General features: G+C 39.2%; 1 protein-coding gene across 1 annotated transcript; it reads left to right on the top strand.

Moving 5' to 3' along the window:
- Positions 1–3786: 3786 nt before the first annotated feature.
- Positions 3787–4770, top strand: LOC308244233 (olfactory receptor 6C2-like; the record flags this gene model as incomplete). Its single annotated transcript, XM_080660205.1, has 1 exon — positions 3787–4770. One exon carries the CDS (start codon positions 3787–3789, stop codon positions 4768–4770), a length of 984 nt encoding a protein of 327 aa, XP_080516331.1.
- Between the last annotated feature and the right edge of the window lie 12317 nt (positions 4771–17087).

Genomic DNA, 17087 nt, shown 5'->3' with positions numbered 1-17087 from the left:
TGAAAATGGGAGTCAAGAAAATAGAACAATAAACAATGTATTTAAATGAGATTTATTGTTGGCAAGGAAGGGAACACAGTCATGAGTGCCACATGAAAAATCTTGAAAGATGCACAACTAGAGGACTCTCAATAGGAAATCATAAGATAAAATAAGAACGCTCAATGCTGAATAGTAATGAATGGTCGCCTAATTCCAGATGCAGTTGTACACATTTTATCTATGTAATCTAAATTTTTCATTATAACCCTAAGATGTACATATTATTTTATCTGAAGTTTGCGCACATACACACACAAATAAAAGACACAAGATAAAGAAATTAATCAAATTGCTCAAGGACTCTCAAATAGAAAAAAGGAAAAGTGTAAGAAAAATGCATCTAAGTGATCTAGATGTCTAACAATAAGTTGAAGTCAGAATAGTGTAACATTTTCCTGCAGATATAAATGCAGAGATCATCAGCCTACTTGAAATCACCTCACTTACTAGAACTTCCTAGAGAGAGGGCAGAGTAAAAGAGATATTGCCTAGAAAAAATAGTTCAGGTGCACCAACAAATTAGAAAAGGAAAAGGAGCTATGAAGGAGATTGGGGGAAAAAAATAGACAAAATGAGAGGAAGAAATTCAGGATCATGTGAGATGGTAGTTATTAAGCTGTAAAGACTTTCATAAGTTCACGGTTTTTATGCAGAAGAGAACTTGAGTTAAATCAAGTCTAAAGTTTGCTTAATGATTGAAACAAGAGGGAGGCTAGTGGTGATATTGGCTAGAGTAGTTTAAATGATGCAAAGACCTCAACCTGATGTATAAGTTGTTAATAAGACAGAGAAAACAATTATCAAGCAGGTAAAATTTAAGAGAGAAAGTTGAAGTATGTTTGAGAAATTGCTAAACCTTGTTAAACCTGCTATTGCTAAATGATATTTAAAATGGGTGGTAGTGTGTATTTCCAGCTGAAATAGGCTGACCCAAAACATTAAAAAATCAAGATATTGCTCTTCAGCTCTATAAATATACTTCAAATGTTCCCTTATTTGTCTGTCACAAATTTTGAAGTAAATATATACAACAAAGAATGAAAATATGTCATTGTCAAAAGTGTTTAGAAAGAAATAATAGAAAAACATAAATAAGAAAAAAATCAATATCAAAGCTCTGGTCTTAACTCTAATGCTTTGATGGGAAAAGGGCTCTCAAAATCTAGAGAATAATGAAACTATAGATGTACCACAGTTTTTAATGCCCTCATCTGCTGATGGGCACTTAGGCTGTTTCCAAATCTTAGCTATTGTAAATTGTGCTGCTATGAACATAGGGGTGCATATATTCTTTCTTATTGGTGCTTCTGATTTCTTGGGGTATATTCCTAGAAGTGAGATTACTGAGTCAAATGGGAGTTCCATATTTAATTTTATGAGGAAAGAAAGCAGATAGTTAAAGGGAATTAGGGTTTTCACTGTCAAAGGAAAGGAATTTAAAAGGAAATTAATTAACCAGAGTATACAGTTCCAGATTTCTGCTTGCAAGCTGGGGAAAATTTCTTTGTAGCACTAGGATAACTTAAAAAGCATTTAAATGTATAACACGGGTATTCTAACAGTAGAAGTAAAATATAGCCAGGGGTAATATTAATGATATAAAATACATATATTTGAAATAAATTTCCTGTGAGGATAACCCCAAAAGTTTGGATTGTAATATATTTAATGAATCTTTGAGAGCATGTATCCAATAAAAATATTTTAAACACACCTCAGAGAAACTCCACTGGATAAGTTGCAACAGAATAAACTATGTGATAAGCATTCATTCTTAGTTTAATTGCTAATACACATGTAAATTTTAATGCAAGGATTTTCTTAGCAAAGGCCATTGTTAGGTTTTTTTAGGGACTTTTCTGCTAGAAGCATTTCTGGAGTTCAGAAGTAGAGGAAAGTCAGAATAGTAGATCCAAAGCAACTTCTAGAAAGTAGGGGGAAGTAAGAATAGTAGATCCAAAAGCCATTTTCAGGACTTGCTTTCATTGATGTTTATAATATAACTAGAGGCCCAGTGTACGAAATTTGTGCACAGGGGGGTGTGTCCCTCAGCCCAGCCTGCACCCTCTCCAATCTGGGACCCCTCTAGGGATGTCCAACTGCCTGTTTAGGCCCAACCAGAATCGAGCCTAAATGGGCAGTCGGACATCCCTATCACAATCCAGGACTGCTGGCTCCCAACTGCTCGCCTGCCTGCCTTCCTGATTGCCCCTAACCGCTTCTGCCTGCCAGCCTGATCACCCCCTAACCACTCCCCTGCCAGCCTAATTGATGCCTAACTGCTCCCCTGCCAGCCTGTTTGCTCCTAACTGCCCTTCTCTGCCAGCCTGGTCACCCCTAACAGCCCTCCCTTGCAGGCCTGGTCCCACCCAACTGCCCTCCCCTGCTGGCCATCTTGTGGTATCCATCTTGTGTCCACATGGGGGCAGCCATCTTTGACCACATGGGGGCAGACATCTTGTGTGTTGGAGTGATGGTCAATTTGCATATTACTCTTTTATTAGATAGGACTAGAGGCCCAGTGCATAAAAATTAATGCACTGGCAGTGGGGGGGGGGGAGTCCCTCAGCCTGGCCTGCCCCTCTCACAATCCAGGAGCCCTCGGGGGCAGGAAGTGACCTGGCGGTCAGGGGAAGGCGATGCCCCCATCACACCTCTGCTTCTACCACTGCCGGCTGTGCAAGCCTCGGCCAGCCCTGGTTACCTGAGCCTCGGGCGGCCCTGGGCGCCTGGGCAGCCGCCATCCGACACTTGCCTGCACCTCAGACCTGCCCGGGGCAGCTGAACAGCCAATATCAGAGGCTTGCCTGCATTCAGGCTGGCCCTAGGTGACTGGGAAGCCGCCATCCAAGGCTTGCCAACACCTCCTGCCAGCCCTATGTGGCTGGGGGGCTTACGGCAAGTCTGGCCACACCTTGCACCTGCCGCCCCCCCGATTGGGCTGAAAGGACTGTGGAACTCCAGTGGAGCTGAGGGGACTGGGAGTTGCCATCTTGAGGCTATGGGCGCTCCCATCAGTGTGATGATCAATTTGCATATTCCCTCTTTATTAGATACTAGAGGCCCAGTGCACGTGCACAAGTGGGGTGTCTTGGCCTGGCCACTGATCAAGGCCTATGGGGGGTGGGGGGCCGGCGGGCAGGAGAAAGGAACCCCGGGGTATTGGAAGGCCACAGGAAGGGGCCGTGGAGGTTGGCTGGCCAGTAGGGGAAGGGGCTGCGTGAGAGGGAGCCAGCTGGGTGGAAGGACCATGGGAGGGGGTTGGCCAGACTGGGGGTGGAGCCATGGGAGGCTGGCCGGCCGGCCCCCTCTATTGGAACCAACCAGGGAGACGAGCAGGGGGAGTGCACTGACCATTAGAGGACAGCTCCTACATTAAGCATCTGCCCCCTGATGTTCAGTGCACGTCATACAGACTGGTTGACTGGTTGTGCCAGTTGTTCCGGTCATAACGGTCGCATAGGCTTTTATATATATAGATTAGATAGGATATGTCAAAGCGACACCAACTACAGTTAAATTGTAATTACAAGCAGCAGTGCAAATATGTGATTTAATTATGAACAGTCAGTTTATGTGACACAAGGAGATAATCAAACATTGATATGTATCATATGCTAACTTCCACACTGATTTGGAATTACTCACTGATTTACTTCTCTTGAGGTTAGAAGATGACCAGGACTCTGGAGTTCCTCATATAAAGTCTTATTATTTGAAGCAGAATGGGCAAAATAATCAAGGATGAAAAACCAAACTACACTAACAACTTTCATCTTGCTGGGACTGAACTATGACACGCCACTGAAAATATTGTTTTCTATTTTTCTATTTCTTTCCTACATGTTGAGTGTATCTGGAAACCTAACCATCATCACCCTCACTCTGATTGATTCCCACCTAAAAACACCTATGTATCTGTTCCTTCAAAATTTCTCCTTCTTAGAAATTTCATTCACAACTGCCTGTGTTCCCAGATTCCTATATAGCCTATTATCTGGGGACAAGTCCATTACCTATAATGCTTGTGCCAGTCAACTCTTGTTTATAGACCTCTTTGCAGTAACGGAATTTTTTCTTCTGGCTGCCATGTCCTATGATCGCTACGTGGCCATCTGCAAACCCCTGCATTACACCACCATCATGAACAGCAGAGTCTGCAGGAACATCATTTTCTCCTGTTGGGTAGCAGCACTGATGATCATTCTCCCACCAATCAGTCTGGGTTTGGGCCTGGAATTCTGTGATTCGAACGTCATTGATCATTTTTGCTGTGATGCATCTCCTCTCCTGAAGATCTCTTGCTCAGACACCTGGTTGATAGAACAGATGGTTATCGTGTGTGCCGTGTTGACATTCATCATGACCCTCATATGTGTGGTTCTTTCCTACATTTATATCATCAGGACTATTCTAAGGTTTCCCTCTGCCCAGCAAAGGAAAAAGGCCTTTTCCACATGTTCTTCCCACATGATTGTGGTTTCCATTACTTACGGAAGCTGCATCTTCATTTATGTCAAACCTTCAGCCAAAAATGAGGTAGCTATAAATAAAGGTGTTTCACTCCTTATTACTTCCATTTCACCCATGTTGAACCCCTTTATTTACACACTGAGAAACAAGCAAGTAAAACAAGCTTTCCATGACTCAATTAAAAAGATGGTATTCCTCTTAAAGATGCAGAGGAAAAAGGAGTCAGTGAATCCAATTAAAAGGAGAGATAAATAGGCAGAAAACCCCAAGCTTCTAATATTATTTCCCTCTGCACGACTTATTCTCTAGTCATATGGGCATTCTCACTTTGTTGTTAGACTTGTTTACTGTGAATTCTGACTATTCAAATTTTTACTCCCCATTAAAATTAAATTCTAAGGTATTTATGCTTACTATCTGTCAGAAATTTCTGTTTTTGCCAAACATTTTGGTTGCTATCCCTTGAAACACAGTAGAACACATTTTCTGCCATATTTGTACATTGTAAGATGTGACTATGTAGCCTATATTAAAGCTAACAGGATGGGTGTGGAAGCACTGTGCACTGTTTCTAGACCTGCACTATGCAAATATTCTATAGGTGATCCACCACCTATTTTCCCCACCTACTGGTCAGATGTTCCTATTTCAATACCGTTGTAAGCTTCATGTTGATAATGAATGAGCTTGATCTTCTATCTCTGGTATAGTCTTCACCCAAAGGACAGGCTATCACAGCAAGTTTGATAAAGCTTCTCCTCTAGTTCAACTCTAGTCAGTTTTCATCTGACTTGACAGGTAAAGTATCACAGAGCTATCCTTGCCACTTACTAAGGGAGCAATACTCAGAGTTAGTTCTCATTTGGCTACATGAGTACAATAATGACCCATCCTCAAATAATGTTAGAAATACATTCTGTTAACATTTTTTAATATGCTTTTATTTTTATTTTTTAATATTACTGATTTCAGAGATCTGAAAGGAGACGCAGAGAGAGAAATGTCAATGATGAGAGAGAATCATTGACCAGGTGCCTCTTGCGCGCCCTCACTAGGGATGGAGCCCATAACCCTGGCATGTGATCTGACCAGGAATGAAACTGTAACCTCCTGGCTCATGGGTCAATGCTCAACCACTTAGCACACTGCCCAGGCCATATTGTTAAATTTTATGGTATACACATTATATCTTGATTAATGGCATACTCCTACTCAGACAGACATAAATTCAAACCTGGCCCAGGACAATCATATAAGGAAAAATTGTATTAGAAATAATATACACAAGTTTGTAATACCACCCACCCTTCTTCAAATCTCCTGTCTTATAAACCTTTCCAGTGAAGTTCCTCTGTTACTTCCTCTCATATTCACTGAGGTAGAAATTAGCTAAATAAAATTTTAGCTATTTAATATTTCTTAAATATATTTTTATTGATTTCAGAGAGGAAGGGAGAGGGAAAGAGAGATAAAAACATCAATGATGAGAAAGCATCATTGATAGGCTGCCTCCAACACTCCCCCTACTGGGGATCGAGCCCAAACCGTGCAAGTACCCTTGAGCAGAATTGAAACTGGAATCCTTCAGTCAGCAGGCCAATGTTCTATCCACTGAGCCAAACCAGCTAGGGCTAGCTATTTAATATTTTTCAAGCACTGTTTAAAATAACCAGTGTTTACATTACCCTTTTCACTTTCTGATGAGTCTATCACTTTGAGAACATTATGGGGGTGGTGGAGGGGAATGGCTATGTAATATTTTGTTTTTCTTGACCTTTTATGTACATTGGTAGAAGTAAAGGATGTGACTTTATCAGAAGAAGTATATTGAAGATACCCCACAAAGGTTTGTTCATAAAATATTGTTCCCACTGTCAATCTCTTTCAGATTCCATGAGCTTAACTCAGGGAGTAAATTTAGCTCCCATGTACAAATATTTGCTATTTTATAGCACAATAACCAATACATCTGAATGCTTATAGACTGGGATAAATGGAATAAATCTGAAAATGTGTATGTGGAGCAAAAGTAGCTTTCTCACACCCAACAATTGATATTTCACTATTAAATCTTTGGTGACATCCTAATAAATAATCTATTTTCATATTATTCTGAACAAGTGTGTTTCTGTGGAAGTCCTTCAAATACAAAACTTCAAGTAAATACTTTGCAGCCTTTTTAATAAAGAGTTTTTAAAATATGCAAACACATAAATTATTTTAAAAAGTAAAGAAGCATTCATAAATTAAGAACTATACCCAGGAATTTTTATGCTAAAGCTTGTGTTCCCTGTGTTTATAAAGCTAAAATATAGAATTTTATGTTTTACTTTTTTAAATTGATCCTAGATTTTAAATATGCTTAATGAATATGCTCATGGATATACAAAATGTGTGGATGTACATATTCAAAATGCTAGCAAGAGAAGAGAGAAACCAAGATGGCAGCATAGGTAAACACCTAAACTTGCTGCCTTGCACAACCACTTCAAAACTACAACTAAAAGCCAAAACAGACATCATCCAGAACCACAGGAAGGTTGGCTGAGTGGAAAGTCTACAACTAGAAGGAAAGAGAAAAGCACACTGAGACTCAGAGGATGTGCAGAAATAAAGTGCAGAGGTACAGTGGCGGGTGCACCAGCAAGGGCTAGCAACTGAGTACACGGTTGTCTTTGTCAATTGGGAGGGAGACACAAGCTCCTGACTGCTCTGAACTACAGTTCCAGGCGAGACTCTGAGGACCCAGACTCATACAGGGAGAAACTGGACTGTCTGGCTTTGGGTGGAACTTGAGGGTGGCGTTCTCTCAGAGGTGCTTGCAGCGATTACTGAGACCCTGGGGCCACTTAGGGCAGTGCTGAGGATCAGCCATAGCTGTTTGCTCTGCCCTGTTGATTCCCTGAGACCCCGCCACACCCAAGCTGTGCACAGAGGCTTTTGCATATGAATGGCCTAGCCCAGTGGTCAGCAAACTGCAGCTCTCGAGCCACGTATGGCTCTTTGGCCCCTTGAGTGTGGCTCTTCCACAAAATATCATGTGCAGGTGCACACATACAGTGTGATTGAAATTCCGTGGCCCATGCGCAGAAGTCAGTATTCGGCCTGGGTGAGTCTATTTTGAAGAAGTGACATTAGAACACTCAAGGGACCAAAGAGCCCCATGTGGCCCACAAGCCGCGGTTTGCTGACCCCTGGCCTAGCCTTTGCAATCTAAAATTACCTAACAAACTGCAGCTGGGTCATAGAGCGCCAGAACTTCCAAAAGAAGGCCCAAGGCCTCACAGCAGCTTGCACTGCTTCACAGCTGGGCCTCATCAGGGCATCTGCAAACCGCAAACAAAGAAGAGGAATCTGCAGATTTCTCCATAGCTCCTGCTGGGTGGCCTCAGGCAGAGGCTAAATTTGCACCTCCTTGGAGATCCAAGAGCCAGTGTAACCAGGGGTCAGAGTTGGACCATGCAGATTACAAATCCTCAGATCCATGGGGACACAGTCAAGGGGCATATTCAGTGAGCACCAAAGCCCCACTGAAGCAAGTCTTGCCCCATAAAGGTGTCTCCAGCACAGAAGTTCTCCCATTGTAGACACAGCTGATCCTCACAGCCAATAGGCCTGGAGGTCAATTCCTCCCAGTGATACCAACAGCAATCAAGGCTTAACTACAACAAGACTGTGCACACAGCCTGCAAAGGGGTGCACCAAGAGTGTCCACCTCAGGTAATTGGGGAGGCTGAGCCACTGTGCCCTAGAGGACACCTAGCACACAAAGCCACCCTATCAACACAGGGAAGCAGCCAAAATGTGGAGACAAAGAAACAGGTCACAAATGACAGAAATGGAGGAAAGCAAATGACTGGATATAGAGTTCAAAACCACGGCTATAAGGTTTTTCAAGAATATTCTAGAAACAGCTGATAAATTTAGTGAGACCCTCGAGGATATGAAAAAGGACCAACTAGAAATTAAGCATACACTGACTGAAATAAAGAATAATATACAGAGATCCAACAGCAGACTAGAGGATCACAAGAATCAAGTCAAAGATTTGAAATATGAAGAAGCAAAAAACACCCAAGCAGAAAAGCAAAAAGAAAAAAGAATCCAAAAATATGAAGAGAGTGTAAGGAGCCTCTGGGACAACTTCAAGTGTACCAATATCCGAATTATGGGGGTGCCAGAAGAAGAGAGAGAGCAAGATACTGGAAACCTATTTGAAGAAATAATGACTGAAAACTTCCCCCACCTGGTGAAAGAAATAGACTTACAAGTCCAGAAAGCGCAGAGAACACAAAACAAGAGGAATCCAATGAGGACCACACCAAGACACATCATAATTAAAATCCAAGGGCAAAAGACAAAGAGAGAATATTAAAAGCAGCAAGAGAAAAACAGTTAGCTGCCTATAAGGGAGTACCCATATGACTGTCAGCTGATTTCTCAACAGAATCTATGCAGGCCAGATGTGAGTGGCAAGAAATATTCAAAGTGATGAATAGCAAGAACCTACAACCAAGATTACTCTACCCAGAAAAGCTATCATTTAGAATTGAAGGTCAGATAAAGAGCTTCACAGATAAGAAAAAGTTAAAGGAGTTCATCACGCCAAACCAGTATTATACGAAATGCTGAAGGGTATTCTTTAAGAAGAGGAAAAAGAAGAAAAAGGTAAAGATAAAAATTATGAACAACAAAGTGACAACAAATACGTATCTATCAATAAGTGAATCTAAAAATCGAGTGAATAAAAAATATGATGGACAGAATAAACTGGTGAATATAATAGAATCAGGGGCATAGAAAGGAAGTGGACTGACAATTCTCGGGAGAAAGGGATGTGGGGGGTGCAGGAAAAGACTGGACAAAAATCATACACCTATGGATGAGGACAGTGAGGTGTGGGAGGGAGTGTAAGGACAGAGGGTAGGGTGGGAACCGGGTAGAGAGGATCTATAGAGAGGATCTATGGGGGGGGGGGGGGGGAAGAGGAACAACTGTAATAATCTGAACAATAAAGATTTATTTTTTAAAAATACTAGCAAGAGCTATCTCTATACCAGTGGTCGACAAACTCATTATTCAACAGAGCCAAATATCAACAGTAAAACGATTGAAGTTTCTTTTGAGAGCCGAAAACCGACTTCTGCTCATGGGCCACAAAGTTTCAATCGCACTGTACGTGCGCACCCGCATGTGATATTTTGTGGAAGAGTCACACTCAAGGGGCCAAAGAGCAGCATGTGGATCGCCGACCGCTGCTCTACACTATGTATGATTTTACATGTATTTTCTATTTTATTATCAGATTTATTTTTAACAATTAAAAATATGTATTTATAAGAACTGATAAATAAGGAAAATAACTCAGTATTAATTTTGAAAACCTATGGTGATGTGATTTGCATATCTTCTGTTTCTGATGCTCAAGTCTACATCTGTCCCAAGAACACACTTTCCACTGCTGCCTTTAGAACATTTCTTATGCCCACAGTTATTTACAAACTAGATTTTTGGTGACTTTTGAATCAGAGTCACCAAAGATATAAGTATTTATTTACTTATTTACAGACTGAGTACATTTTTTTAAATGTTGTAGTGTGCCAATGGCACCATATCTTCAAATTCTCTAAAAACCAAAAAGAGGTCCTACACACACTAGCTTTTTTACCCCTTTTTTCTTTTCATTTTTTATTTAAATTTATTGGGGTGACAGTGATTAATAAGATTGTATAGGTTTCAAGTGCACATTTCTATAAAATGTGATCTGTATGTTGCATTGTGTGCCCACCACCCAAAACCAAATCATCTTCCATCACCATATATTTGTCCCTTTACTACCCCACCCGCACCTCCTTTTCCTCTGGTAACCACCATACTGTTGTCTGTGTCTATGAGTTTTTGTTTGTTTCTCTGGTTTGTTCACTTGTTGCTTTCAGTTTTATATCCCACATATGAGTGAAATCTTTTGGTACTTGACTCTATCTGACTTATTTTGCTTAGCATGATATTCTCAAGATCCATTAATGTTGTCACAAACGGCAGTATTTTATCTTTCCCTATGCCTGAGTAGTAATCCATTGTGTATATGTACCACATCATCTTTATCCAATCATCTGTCAAAAAATACTTTGGTTGTTTCCATGTCTTGGCCATCGTGAATAATGCTGCAGTGAACGTGGGGGTGCATATGTCTTTGCAAACAAATGCTTTCAAGTTTTTGGGGTAGATATCCAGAAGAAGAAATTCTGGATCATATGGTAACTCTACCCTTAATTTTTGGGGAAAATGCACTGTTTTTCCATTGTGGCTATTCCAGTTTACATTAGCAATAAGCAAAGGTTCCTTTTTCTCCACAACCTCACCAACACTTGTTATTACTTGCCATGATGATAATAACCATTATAACAGATGGCTATTATGTGAGCTGGTATCTCATTGTAGTTTTGATTTGCATTTCCCTGATAACTAGTGAAGTTGAGCATGTTTTCATATATCTGTTGGCCATTTGTATGACTTCTTAGGAGAAGTGTCTGTCAGGTCCTCTGCCCATTTTATAATTGGATTATTTGTTTGCTTTTCTGTTTAGCATTTTACTTAAAGGGAGTACAAGAAAATATTGTTTAGATTTAAAGTGAGGTCAAGATCTTGTTGAGAGAGTCCCTAAAAGATTTTAGAGATAAAGAAATCCTGCCTGTGAGATTGAGTAAGGCTTCAAAAAAATATGTGACTGGCAGTGCACCTACCTATCTCCGCTGACACATTCTGGTCAGTTTTTGTCACCTTGAGGAATTTTGGGATTAAGTGACTATCTGAGACTATGATTGTCAGAAGAGTATTTTCTTTGTTGATTATTATCTACATAAATTATACAATAATGTTTTGCTTCTGAAATCTAAGGTGAGGTGATATTTTGTTTAAAATTCCTTAATAAATTAAGACAAATAACTGTTATTATTGTTGTTAATTCCCTTCTGTGGACATTGCTTTTCAAAGAGATTAGGAGGACATAAAGAAGGCCAAGAGACATATGAAAATATGCTCAAAGTCACTGATCATCTGAAAGATGCAAATCAAAACAACAACGTGGTACCATCTCATACCTGTCAGAATGGCTATAATCAACAAATGAAAATTACTGGCGAGAATGCGGAGAAAAAGGAACCCTCGTGCACTGCTGGTGGGAATAGAAACTGGTGAAGCCACTGTGGGAACAGTATGGAGTTTCCTCAAAAAACTAAAAATGGAACTCCCATTTGACCCAGTACTCCCACTTCTAGGAATATATGCCAAGAAATCTGAAACACCAATCAGAAGAGATATATGCAACCCTATGTTCATAGCAGCACAATTTACGATAGCTAAGATTTGGAAACAGCCTAAGTGCCCACCCCAGATGAGTGGATTAGAAAACTGTGGTACATCTACACAATGGAATACTAGGCTGCTGTAAAAAGGAAGGAACTCCTACCATTTGCAACAGTATGGATGGAACTAGAAATCATTATACTAAGCAAAATAAGTCAGTTGGAGAAAGTTAATATCACATGATCTCACTCATTTGTGGAATATAATGAACAACATAAACTGATGAACAAAAACAGATCCAGAGACAGAGAGGCATCTTTAGACCATCAAACCTCACAGGGAAGGTAGGGGAGGGTGGCAGTAAGGGGGAGAGATCAACCAAAGGACTTGTATGCATGCATATAAGCCTAACCAATGGACACTGCAACCGGGGAGGGAGGGCAAGAGTGGGTGGGTTGGGGGCAATAGGGATATAAGGACACATATGTAATACCTTAATCAATAAAATAAAATAAAAATTACAGATTTTTAAAAAAGAAGACATATGTAATATTTTAAACAAACTAATTAATTAATTAATTAATTAATTAATTCATAAAACGAACATAATACCCAAATCAATCTATACATTCAGTGCAATCTCCATTAAATTACCAATGGCATTTTCACAGATCTGGAACAAATACACCAAAAATGTATATGGAACCAAAAAAGACCCCAAATAGCTGCAGCCTTCTTATGAGAGAAGAACAAAGTTAGGGGGATCACAATACCAAATATCAAGTTATACCACGAAGATATGATACTCAAAATAGCCTGGTACTGGCACAAGAACTGGCATATAATCAGTGGAACAGAGCAGAGAACCCAGAAGTCCACACAAGCCATTATAATCAATTAGTATTTGACAAAGGAGGCAAGAGCATACAATAAAGACAATCTCTTCAATAAATGGTGTTGCAAAAATTGGACAGGTACATGCGACTTACACCATAAACAAGAATGAACTCAAAATGGATAAAAGACTTAAATGAAATACATGAAACCATAAAAATCCTGGAAGAAACCATAGGCAGCAAAATCTCAGACATCTCTCCTAGCAATAGGTTTCCAGATATATGTCCAAGGCAAGAGAAACAGAGGAAAACATAAACAGGACTACATCCAAACAAAAAGCTCCCACACAGCAATAGAAACCACAACAAAATGAAAAGGAAGCCCACTGCATGGGAGAACATATTTGCCAATGATATATCTGGTAAGGGGTTAATTTCCAAAATATATAAGGAACTCATACAACTTAACATCAGGAAGACAAACATTCCAATTTAAAAATGGGCAAAGGATATAAATAGACACTTCCCCAAAGTAGACATACAGATGACAAGGAAACATATGAAAAAAAGCTCAAATCACTAATCATCAGATAGATGCAAATTAAAACAATGAGGTATCACCTCACACTTGTTAGAATGGCTACCATCAACAAGTCAACAAAATGCTGCAGGTTATGGGGAAAAGTAAACCCTAGTTCACTGCTGGTGGGAATGCAGACTGGTGCAGCCATTATGGAAAACGGTATGGAGTTTCCTCAAAAAATTAAAAATGCAATTGCCATTTGAGCCAGTGATCCCACTTCTAGGAATATATCCTAAGAAACCCAAAACAACAATCAGAAATAATATATGCACCCCTATGTTCATAGCATTCATTTTACAATAGCTAAAATCTAGAAACAGCCCATGTGCCCATCAGTTGATAAGTGGATTAAAAATGGTGTACATTTACACCATGAGATATTATGCAGCTGTAAAAAAAAAAAAAAATCTCTTACACTTTGAGACAGCATGAAGGGACCAGGAGACTTACGCTAAGTGAAATAAGCCAGTCAGAGAAAGACAAGTGTTATATGATCTCACTCATATGTGGAATATAATGAACACAATAAACTGATGAACCATATAGATCCAGAGACATGGAAACATGGATCAGAGTGATGATTCTCAGAGAGAAGGTAAGGGATGTTGAGGGGAGGGTAGGAGTGATAAACCAAAGAACTTATATGAATATATGCATAACCCATGAACACAGATAATAGTGTGATGAAGGCCTGGAGTGTGGGCAGGCTGGGGCAGAGGGGGTCAACGGGGGAAAAAACAGGGACATCGATAATACTTTCAATAATAAAGATAAATTTTTTACAAAGAAGAGTGCTGTTCAGTATCTAATAGATATTGAATTGGCTAATATCCAATAGTGCCCTAAAACTATGATCTTTAGACTATGATCTTTAGACTATGATCTTTAGACAAACCTACAGCTACAGTTTCACTTCACAGTGTCTGGAGTTTAGGCAAAAGTACATAGCCAAGTCAAATGCTTGTGCATTTTCCTGCATAATTAAATAATTATTGAATGGCCCTGTTAAATCATGGCATGGTAGAGACATTCATTCTTATGATTTATTTCTAAAATTTGCAGGATTTTTATCAATAATCCTCCACTCTCCTATTATCCCTGGCCACTCTCCTATTATCCCTCCCCTGGGGTTGAACACTGACTTACCTGAGAGGTAATATTCCCTCTCCTGTTTTATATTGTTTTTTTCTACAAATAGATATCAGACATTTCAAATTCATGAAACAAAAGGGTCTGCCCCAAGAGGTGGGGTAGAGTTGGGTTTCTAGAACTGTCTATCTGACAGATATGGCTAATTCAGGAGGTACTTATCAGGATGTTTAAAGCGACATTTAAATATTTTTATCTATAATAAAATTGGTATTTTAATCTCCATTTACTTGCCTACTTTTTGCTCCTTTGTTGACTCAAAACTCAAGCAAGGAATGAGGGTGGTATTCCTTCAGATCCCACAGTGCCAAAAGTGACACAGAGAAACCCAAAAATGGTGTGTATATCATGTGGAAATATACATTGGAAGAAAAATGTGGCAATACACTTCAAAATTCTAATATGTAAGTGGGTTTTACATCAGAAATTCCTCTTGTGATCATTTAAACAGAAAAATAATGTTTATTAAAAATGAGATTTTTAACATATAAATTTTAATAATGAAATTTTTTAGATAATGGCTTACACATAAACAGAGTACAATACAGAAAAATTATGATACAAACATATTTTTACCCTGGGAAAGTATGTACAGTTGTCAGATTAGAAATTGTGTCTATATTACTTTCAAGATTTTTTTTATAGAAAAAGCAGACAAAGCAATTTTTTTGTCTTTTGTTAACACTTTGTTATCTATGGGTTGAAGAGTAGCCAGAAATCTTTCCATCATACAATTATTGTTCTGCACTTGCAATGTGTCTCTTGAAATTGTTACATCTTATTGTCTCCAAGGACATTATTCCCACTGCTCCCTCTAGGTATTTTGCCAAAATTCAGTGCATGTTAAAATCATTAGTCATGTTTGAACTTGGTCATGAAGGGCCCTTTACTTAGCCACAAGAGGGGCCCTGTACATCCCTAAGAGTCTGAGATTATAAAAGTCATCTCAATCTTCCTTCACTGTGTAAAAATCTTTCCCAGAGAAATCAGAAATCATTTCTTTCAAAAAAAATACCTTATATTTCTCAGACATTTAAAATACATGACTTTTTGTTTCAGCCGTCCAATATAAGAAATTGTTCTCTAGATTTAAAGTGAAATAGAATCTTTAGTGAGAGTCTGTTGGCACTTTCTACTAGAAAACAATTATCCGTGAATGGGTATGTCTTCATAAGAGGAGCATTTGGGCACGTTAACTGACCCCACTTATACTTTCAGTTTCACCTTCGGGACTACCAGGATTACACAGTCAACTGAAGCCAGGATTACCTTCCATAAGAGTAAGTAATTTCTTGTTTGGCAATTTCAGTTTCTTTCATCATTCAAAGTTCTAGTTCCTTAGTCCTAGAAAATATTATTAATCTGCTTAAAAATCAGAGATGGCATTATTGGGTACCTCTGAAAAATAAAATAGATATTTCTAATGTTAATTTGTATTATAAAAAAGAAATCTGAAGGGATTATACTTATTTGAAATATTTATTACATGCATCACTAGAGAGTGGTCAGTACCTGCTCGCTCTTTGTGTTTGATATCTGTAGCACTACCTGTCATATCATAGATTCCCAATAAATACCTTCTGAATGAATGCATAAGTATTCATAGCACATTATACACATTACCAGAAATGTTCTTATTAGAGATCAATGATTTCATCATATTTGAAAATATTCCTTTAAATATAATAAATACAAAATTCACCTGAATGAAAGTAGTCTAGCAGAACATTCACTTAAATATTGGTATGATATGAGGTAAGTTTTGGTGATTGGAAAGGGAGAAGAGTTTAGGAATGTGGACAATGCTCTGAGTTAAAATGCCACAGTGAAGTATTGAGAACTTAAAAATTTTCTCAGTTTGGTTCAAAAGTTCAATTCCTCTATAACCCTGTCTAAAAAGGTACCTGATTAACAGCTAATTATATCCCCCCTCAGACTAGATTAGTGCTCCTTTTCTGCAGAGTTGCCTGTAAACCCTAGGTCAATGGTTGGCAAACTCATTAGTCAACAGAGCCAAATATCAACAGTACAACGATTGAAATTTCTTTTGAGAGACAAATTTTTTAAACTTAAACTTCTTCTAACGCCACTTCTCCAAAATAGACTCGCCCAGGCCATGGTATTTTGTGGAAGAGCCACACTCAGGGGGCCAAAGAGCCGCATGTGGCTGGCGAGCCGCAGTTTGCTGACCACTGCCCAAGGTAATTCTCTGTCTCCAGCACTCTAATGCTGTTATTTGTTACTGCCTTGATTGAAACAACTTGCCTCAATTCACCTGACCTTAGGAAAACACACCTGTAGCTTTCATATGGGGTAGAATTGCTAGAAATAAGTGAAGCCATTAATATACCAAACTAATTAAATTTCTCATGGAAAATTCTTTTCTCTTTGAAATGCAGAGAAACCAAAGACATAGACTCTTTACAGCTATTTACAAACGGAAATATCTACCCATGTGATTAAGTGTTAATGGGGGTTGAGAAAGAAATGTGAAGTGCCTATTGGCTCATGTTCAAAATTGCAGTCTCTAAACTCTGCCCTTAGTATTTCTTCACAGGACATTGAACAGGTTATAAGAGGCACCAAAATTCACAAGCTTTATAAAGAATGCAGGAACTCTCCTAGTCATTGTCGCTCAGCGGTTAGAGTGAAGGGTCTGGGGTTTGATTCCTGGTGAAGGGTGGTATCTGGGTTGCAGG

This window comes from Plecotus auritus, assembly GCF_963455305.1.
Source record: "Plecotus auritus genome assembly, chromosome: 3".
In the NCBI taxonomy this organism is placed as follows: Eukaryota; Metazoa; Chordata; class Mammalia; order Chiroptera; family Vespertilionidae; genus Plecotus; species Plecotus auritus.
The sequence above is the reverse complement of the archived record's forward strand: the minus strand, read 5'-3'. Positions and strand labels throughout refer to the sequence as shown.